The sequence below is a fragment of the Eriocheir sinensis genome, unplaced genomic scaffold (assembly GCF_024679095.1).
Source record: "Eriocheir sinensis breed Jianghai 21 unplaced genomic scaffold, ASM2467909v1 Scaffold1308, whole genome shotgun sequence".
NCBI lineage: Eukaryota > Metazoa > Arthropoda > Malacostraca > Decapoda > Varunidae > Eriocheir > Eriocheir sinensis.
In genome coordinates, this window is record NW_026110638.1 from 60880 (window position 1) to 70000 (window position 9121).

The following is a 9121-nucleotide window of genomic DNA, read 5'->3' on the forward strand; positions in this document are numbered from 1 at the left end:
ACCAAACCGACATAAGAGAAACCATAGAACCAAACCAAGAGATTCAACAGTAAAAGAAACCCATTGATTTATGTAGCATCCCACAATAACTAACATCTGCTTAAGAAATCTGCTCCAATATTATCCTTCCCAGGAATGTGTACAACCCTGAATCGATACCCTTGAAGACAAAGTGCCCATCTAAGGAGACGATCATTATTCCCCTTGAAGTGGGTCAAGTAGACGAGAGGTTTATGGTCAACTTCAAGCACAAACTCCTTGCCCCGCAGATAGTAGTCAAAATGCTTAATCCAAAAGATGACGGCTAAGCATTCCTTTTCAATTGTAGCGTACCTGCGTTCTCTGTCTAGGAGCTTCCTGCTAGCGTAAGCTACTGGGTGCGGATAATCCTGAACGTACTGCAACAACACAGCGCCCAAACCTTGATTTGATGCATCGGTCCGTAAAACGAAGGTACGTGACGGGTCAGGCAACTTGAGGACTGGCTGAGAGTGCAGTGCTAACTTGAGTTGTTCGAAACAGGTCCGCAGCTCATCTGACCATACCAGTGGTTCGGGGTTCTCTTTCCGCAGGAGGTCGGAGAGTCCACTGGTGTAGGAGGATGCCTGAGGTATGAAGACTCGGTAAAAGGAGATCATGCCTAGAAAGGAGCGAAGCAACTTTTTAGTTGTAGGAGGTGTGACTGAAGATATGGCAGATACTTTACTTTCCTGAGGCCGTAGTGTGTTACCGTCCACAATGAAGCCTAGATATTGGATGGATGTAAACCCGAATCGGCATTTTGAAGGTCGGGCCGTCAGTCCATGTTGTCTGAGACGGAGGAGGACAGCGTGGAGGGCGTCCAGGTGGGTTTCCCAAGTTGAACCTAATATGAAGATGTTGTCGAAGTAGAAGGTGACTCCCTCCAGACCGGCGAGGACGATTCGCATGAGCCTAATGTAGGTTGCACATGCTGTGACGAGTCCAAAAGGGAGGCGACAGAACTCCATTAGTCCCAAATGTGTAGGGAAGGCCGTCAGTGCCATGGCTCGGTCCGTCAGAGGTACCTGGTAATAAGCTTTAGTTAAGTCTAGTTCAGAGAAGTACTTACTACCGTAAAACTTGTGAAGGTCCTCCGTGATGGTGTTGATTGGCTCCGCGTCAAATATAGTCATGGAATTCAATACCCTGTAGTCCACGGCAAGGCGGTAGCTGCCAGAAGTCTTCTTTACCATAACGACCGGGGAACAATGAGGTGACCTTGAGGGTTTGATGATTCCCTGACTAAGAAGTTGTTCCACTTCCTGTTGGAAGAAAGGCCTGATATGTAAAGGAATGGGATAGAGTTTAGGCTTTATTGGCTCGGAGGAGCAAAGGTTGACGTCGTGCTCGATAGTGGAGGTACAGCCTGGAATTTCTGATAAGACATCGCTAAATTTGTCCGTGAGGTAGAGGAGATCGTTCTGCTCATCAGGAGTGAGTTGTTCTCCTACTGCAGGCAGGGGATCAGAGACGTCGCGGTCTGCACGGCCATCCGGGGTTATCGGAAAGTCCTCGGCCGGGTCAAGACAGTCACCCTGGGACAGAGAAGGCTATTTCACAGATATCTTGTCCGTCACTAGGGATGGAAGGCTCATCTAGGATAGTAGCTTGGTTTATGTGGGCGCGTCTGTGATACAGCTTCAAGAGGTTAGCGTGATATAACTTTTCTTTACCCTTCTCATCGATCAGATAATTCACCCTGTTTTTACGCTCTAGAACCTTGTAGGGGCCACTCCAAGCCATTAATAGCTTACTGGAAGTGTCAGGGAGAAGGACGAGAACTTCATCACCAGGCTTGAACTGACGATCTTGCGAGTTCAAATCGAAGTAGGTCTTGTATCGGGTGGCACTAATGGTGGAATTTTGGGCAGCGATCTTGGAACAGTCGGCCAGCTTGTCCTTCAAATCGATGACATACTGGAAGCAAGACCTTTCATCCTCTGAAAGCTTACCGTCTTCCCATAGATCCCGTAGAACTGAAACTGGCCCCCTTACAGCCCTTCCATACAAGAGTTCAAAGGCAGAGAATCCTGTTCTGTCACTAGGCATCTCCCGCAAAGCAAACAATACGGCCGGTAGATAGCGATGCCACTCTCGAGGCTTGTCAGAGCACAGCTTCCGGAGGGAGGACTTCAGGGTAGAGTGGAAACGTTCTATTCTTCCATTCCCACTCGGATGGTAAGGGGTAGTGAAGAGCGGCTTCACTCCAAGAAGCCTGTGCAGTTCGGCCATCATTTGAGACGTGAACTGTGTGCCCCGATCAGACAGGATCTCACGGGGAATACCCACTCTGGAAAATATGGTCAACAAGGCTTCGGCGGTAGAGATGGAAGTGATGTCCTTAAGGGGAACAGCCTCGGGGAAACCGGTAGAAAAATCAATCAAGGTAAGGATGTAACGGTGTCCTTCTGATGTTGGAGGAGACAATGGGCCAACAATATCAACTGCTACTCTAGCAAACGGTTCAGTAATTATGGGAAGCTGTTTAAGAGGGACCGGCCTAAGGCGTCCCTTAACAGACATACGCTGGCACTTGTCACAAGACCTACAGAAGGTTCGTATATCAGACCACATACCTGGCCAGTAAAAGTGCTCTCCAATCTTCATGCCAGTCTTCCGATGGGAGAGATGTCCTGCCAGGGGACTCTCATGGGCGACTGTCAACACTGACCGTCGGCACTCCGCAGGGACTACTAGATACTTCTTCCCCAGCTGGTTACTGTGATGTGAAGACCGACAAACCCTGTAGAGCAGTTCGTCCGAGAACTCGTAGCCGAAGGTGGAGCCGGTGCGAGTGACTTCTACTTCTCCCGTAGTGGCCTTGTTACGATGTGACGCTAGAGTAGGGCACGAACTCTGCAATTTAGAGAAGTCCTGAGGAGTAATAGCCAGGGGCTCCAGATGAGGAAGTACAAGGGGGTGAATCTTACGAGCGGCGGCGGCCCGGGTCTGGACAGCTTGAATACTTTTCCCGGGAACCTGGTCGGAAGGAATCGAAAAGGGTGTAGGTTCGTCACATGCCTTTGTCACGTCTGGGTCGTCAGGTGCACGTACTCCCTCAATGTTACCTACCAGCACTGTGCAAAACTTAAGTGGGGCCCTGATGGCATCAACCCAACCGTCAAAATAGGGGCACCGGAGGTAGCATCTTACCACAGGGAAGTAGTCGGCACGACCCAAGTAGTCGCTGCAGCGAACCTTTTTACCGTTGGAAATATCCGCGTCCGGCAATGCCTCCTCGGATACCAGGACACTTGAACAACCCGTATCGCGAACAATGGTGGATACCCTAGAGCAGTGATAGTCAACCTGGGTGCATGGTGCACCCCAGGGTGCATGATTTTTTTCAAAGGGTACATGGAAATAATGGGGTACATGGAGGGGTACATGACAAGGCTAGTGTGTACAAGAATGCACACTACGAAAAGGTGTTTAGGAAGAAAATTGTAAGTGTAATGTAAGAAATTAATTTAAATTGAGATTATAGTATTAAAAATATGTGTATTATATTAGTATATTACACTCAGTATTAACTATAGTTACTATACACAGTATAAAGAGCCATTCCCCCCCAGATAGGCAGATACTGCCCCAAAGTGTGGGGAAAAGTATGAGGAATTTGGTATAGGTACTTTTCACGACGGGTTTTGTGACACAATTCGCGCCTCACGGGTTGGCAACATTGCAGCTTGCGGTCCTGCGGCGGTGTACTGGTATTAGACGTGTCACTGGCGCTGGTAGTAGAGGTATACACTCAGTACAGTGCTACCCTCATTCTACCTTCACGTTCCTTCGGACGCACAGTCAAGTTGACTCCCGACTTAACCACTCAAAATCGCTCGTATATTGGTGAGTAGTAAATAATGATAGGTGGATGGAAGGAAACACGGGTATGCAGATCAGACAATTTCTCATTTAATTTCGCTGTTGCTTCTTTCCCCTGAAGAAGCAACAACGAAAATACTCGGGAAATTAACTCTGATGTACAGTACATACCCGTGTCGTGTTTCCTTCCATTCACCTATCCACACATGTCACAATGTCTTGAATATGAGTTAATTTGTGTTTGTGGCATGTAGACGGCGAGAAGTACCAGACTGGGTGCATTATATAATTATTTTCAGGGGCACTCATAGGATATTTTACCAGGATAGACGAGGCTAAAACTAGAGTAGTTATTATTATTATTATTATTATTATTATTATTATTATTATTATTATTATGCAGGAATATACTGAGATGGCAGAATATAGCATGGTAGATTTGTAATAAAACAAAGCTTATTGGAGAATTTGATTTTTTCCTGCAGATGGCTTTGCTCAAGTACTTCAAGAAACCCGGTGTTACTGATGAACTACGACCTGAGGAACTGGATAAAAGGCAAACAACAAGTGATGAAAATGGACAGGAAGATCACCCAACTGGATCAGTTTTACCAACACCGAAGAATGGCGGTGAAACGAGCTTCAAGCAAAAAAGGCATCATCCATCAAGTACGTCCATTCAATTGAAATCAAAGCGAAGGAAGTGGAATAATGACTATGTGAAGTATGGATTTTATTTGCCAAATGAAGAGGAGCAGAATCCTTATCCAGCTACTCAGTGTCTCTTCTGTTCTGCGAAGTATAAAAATTCAAATCTTGTACCTTCCAAGCTACTGTCCCATCTCAAAATGCAACACAGTGAGCATAAAAATAAGTCAAAGGAGTTCTTTGAAGCAACTCGAGCTGAACTCAAAAAGCAACAACGCTCCTTCGATAGCATTATGGTCCATCAAGAAAAGGAAGAGAAGTCCCTTCTAATGACATCAATGGAAATAGCACATATACTTATGAAAAATAAGAAACCTTTCACTTTAGCTGAGACAGTCATTCTTCCATGCTTAGAAATAGCTGCCCAGCATCTTCATGGAGGCAAGAAACCACGTGATAAGGTTCGGAGTATTCCACTTTCAGACTCCTCAATGAAACGTCGATCTGTGGCAGTCGCTGAAGATTTGAAGGATCAGCTACTTACAAGGCTCAGGGCAGCACCCTGGTTTGGTTTGCAGTTCGATGAAACCACTGACATTGTAAATGTTGCTCAACTTTTAGCTTACTGCCGCTTTCCTGACAGTCAGTCCAAGAAAATTGTAGAACATTTCCTATTTTGTTTACCACTAGGTGTACAGACAACAGCAGAGGAAATATTCACCAAGATAAATGAGTTTATGGTCAAGAATAATCTGAGCTGGAAAAAATGTGCTTGTGTTACCACAGATGGGGCTGCAGCAATGGTTGGAAGTAAGAAAGGTGTTGTTAAGAAAATTAAGGATGTTGCTCCCAGCTGCTGTTCTATTCACTGTATAATACATCGGGAGGCATTGGCTGCCAAGAATTTACTGTCAAATGTGGGGAAAAGTGATTTTGACGAAATCATCAGTGATGTGGTAAAGATAGTGAATAATATCCGTGCAAAAGCAAAAAAGAGTCGCATGTTTGAACAGCTTTGCAAGGAAATGGATGCAGAATTTTCTAAGCTCCTACTTCATGCAGAAGTTCGTTGGTTGTCTTGTGGCAAAGTGTTGAACAGATTTCTAACACTAAGAGAAGAAGTGTGTGTATTTCTGACAGAAGAAGACGAAAGGGCTGTCAAGCTCCAGGACAACTACTGGATTGCCAGATTATCATACATGGCTTCTATCTTTGAGAAACTGAATCAATTAAACCTATCCCTTCAAGGCTTTGGTGGGGATATTTTTGATGTCACTGGCAAGATTGAAGCTTTCAAGTTAAAGATTGGGTTATGGAAAAGAAAAGTTGAAACTAAGGACTTCGGTAGTTTCTCCTTCCTTGATCAGTTCTTGAAAGAGTGCAACTGGGTAGTGCTATCTCCTTCGCTGGAAGAAAATATTAAGGATTTTGTTATTTTTCATCTGGACAGTCTGGAAAAGAAGTTTAGTATCTATTTCCCTGATCAAGAGGCAAGAGCACTCGAAGAATGTATGTGGATTGTGAACCCCTTTGTCTCAGCTAATACCAGATTAGCCAATCTGGAATCATTGACACCTACTTTGCTAGAACTGTCCACTGATTTTGCACAGAAGTCATCATTCCATGAATTCTCCTACTATGGAGATTTCTGGTGCTCACTTTTAGGAATTCCAGAGTACCAAGAACTTGCACGAATGGCCATGACTTATCTAGTGCGGATGCCAACAACATATCTGGCAGAGAAAGGCTTCTCTAATCTGGTGGATATTAAAACAAAAAAGCGAAACCAGTTACAAGATGTGGATTCTCTGATGAGGGGGGCACTGGAAAGTGAAATAAAACCTCGCTTTGAAAAGATTGTTGGAACAATGCAGCAGCAACCCAGCCACTGAATATAAAACCTTTTTAATTTGCTGTTTTATAACTTGTGTGTATACAATGTGATATTCCATTTGTATTTTTTTTTCAAACCATTTGAAAAATCACATTATTTGTACATTTAAAAATAGAAATACAAAAGGTATACACATATAATTATATTGTTTTATTATACAGTTACCACCTATATAATTGTTTAGGACCAAGTAGCTATTTTTTATATTTAAAATAGAGACCTAATACTTTTATTTATATATTTTCGGTCTTAAAAATAAAAAACAATGTGATTTTTTTTTTTTTTTTTTTTTTGTCGACGGCGCTAGGGTACATGAATTTTTCAAGAGCTCCCGGAAGGGTGCATGATCTTAGAAAAGGTTGAAGAACACTGCCCTAGAGCCGTTGATGGTGCCCGAGGTGTAATACTGACGAGACGGTGATCCGGAACGGCAGAAGCCAATTTTGGGAGACTCCTTGGTTGGTTCTGGCTTGGACTTCTGTTTAAAAAGATAAGGATTCTGAGGGCAGTTAGGTCTAATGTGGCCACTCTGACCGCAGTTATGGCAACGAACCACCGAGGGTGTCTTTCGTGGCGTAGGTGGCGAATCCTTTAGTGAGGCGGCTTTGGCGAGGGATGGTCGTTTGCCGCGTTCCGACGCAGGGTTGCGTGGGTAAGAGTGGTGTGCTGAAGCCCAAACATCGGCTCGTTTTACTGCCTCCTCTAAGGTCTGAACGTTGTTTTCTTTCTGGAACAACCGCAGTTCTGTGGAAACAGAGGCTAGAAATTGATCGAGGATCATGAAGGACTTCAGCGAAGCAAAAGAGTGGTCTACCTCGCTCGCGCTGAGCCAGTGGTCGAAAAGGCGAGTCAAATGGGTGGAGAATTGCTGGAACGTGTCACCAACGTTGATCTTGGCTGAGCGGAAGGCGGTGCGGTAGTGATCACTCGTCCTATGGGAGTGCTTCAGAATGGCTTCTTTTAGCTGACTGTAGTCGCCTGTGACCTCTTCCGACAAGGTGGTATAGAATTCAGCCAGCTTACCTGTGAGTAGGCTTCCCAAGTGGACTGCATAACTGCTCTTAGCAATGTTGAGGAGGGTAGCAACTCGCTCAAACCGGGTAAAATAAGAGGCAATGTCCTCACCTTCGCGATAAGATGGTAACTTGGGACGAGCAGCAAAGTCGACACTAGGGACGCCTAAGGCCGCCGAACCGCCAGCAACTTGGAGCTTCAGCCGTTCGAGGGCGAGTGCATGCTCTCTCCCGTTCACGGTCCTCGCGTTCCCGTTCACGTTCCTCGCGTTCCCGTTCACGTTCACGTTCCTCGCGTTCCCGTTCCTCCTTTTCTTTTCTGTTTCGTCTCTCCAACTCGCGTTCGTCCCGAAGGCGTGCCTGCTCATCGGACACAAAGGATTTCAACTCGTCGCCGTCGTACCCAAGCTCGCGACCGAGCTTAACTAGTTCCTGGATGGAAGACATGCCGAATGGGAAACAAAATAGAAAGATACACAGATTAAACACAAAATCCGAACACTGAATCTAACAAAACCCTAAGCGATGAAGAGACCAAACCACTGGTCAAATACAAAATCCTAACACTGAATCTAACAAACACCTAGGCGATGAAGAAACCAGACCCAAAGCAAATAGAAGACAAAAAACCGCGGAAGACTTAACTTCCAATTGACACTAAAGAGGCGCACACGGCCTGACGCCCACAAGTGGCACGAGTGGGGTGAAAGTAACAACACTGTGCACAAACGCACATGAAAATACCCATAACCGTACCCCCGTGTGAAACACCACGAACACAGCACGTATCCGGGAACGGGAGACACTATATCAGAGGAGATGAACTCGCACCTGACTTCCGTGAGATCCGGACCAGAGTCTCTTAAGACGCACCTGGCCTGGGCGGTGGAATGGACCTCAGCACAATCCAATCGCCAAACACTCACTTTCGCCCTGAACAGCAAGTGCCGGTAGGTTAATCCTGACCGTCGGTGGTGACTGGCTGGTAGCGATGGTCTCCTGACCAGCGATGAGGGGAGGGGGAATCCTGGCGAGGTCGCCACTTGTGAAGGACTCGAAACTGCAGGGGCCCAAGACTGTTCCGGGCTAACAGTTCTCCTTCTGAGCCAGGTGTTTTGCTCCCCCCCCTTTTCACAGTGTAGTCAGGAGAAGCGATACACAAGATGTTAACTCCGTCTTTAATATGCACTTCAGCTCGCACAGCCCCACGGGAGACAGGTAGGACGGCCGATGTGGTAAGGCCGCTCACACAGCCCACGGGAGACAGGTAGGACGGCCGGCGTAGCGAGGCCGCTCATACAGCCCACGGAAGACAGGTAGGCAGGCCGGCGTGGTAAGGCCAGCAAGGGCGGCCCGGGTATTCGGTCTCGGGGCCAACAGTGTCTTCCCCGGATAGACCGCGGCGGTGCTACGGCTGAGTGATGGAGGGCAGTGCCGGGCCGGGCGTAACGCGGCAGCAACCTCGTCAGGTGGAGGACTCGTTAGGTGGTGAAGGGGAGCCAGTGCCTAGCGAGCTGGCTCGACCGAGTCCTGGAGTCGTCTCCCGTCCTCAGCGCACCAACGTCCGAGGTTGCTTCGGCTGCTGACGTCAGGGCCCCCACTCGCGCCGGTGGAGCTCGGGCAGGGCGTTCGAGGCGTTCCGCTGCGGGTAGTGTGAAGCCTCGCTCGGGATGAGTGTAGGTCGAGTGAGGTGTCCCGGGGCTATGTTGGAGTTGAGGAG

The 9121-nt window shown here is 47.0% G+C and overlaps 1 protein-coding gene across 1 annotated transcript; it reads left to right on the forward strand.

Moving 5' to 3' along the window:
* Positions 1-3463: 3463 nt before the first annotated feature.
* On the forward strand, positions 3464-5678 carry LOC126989810 (zinc finger MYM-type protein 6-like; the record flags this gene model as incomplete). Its single annotated transcript, XM_050848422.1, has 2 exons — positions 3464-3870; positions 4332-5678. A coding segment is annotated over exon 2 (1347 nt), but the record flags the coding sequence as incomplete, so codon positions are not given.
* Between the last annotated feature and the right edge of the window lie 3443 nt (positions 5679-9121).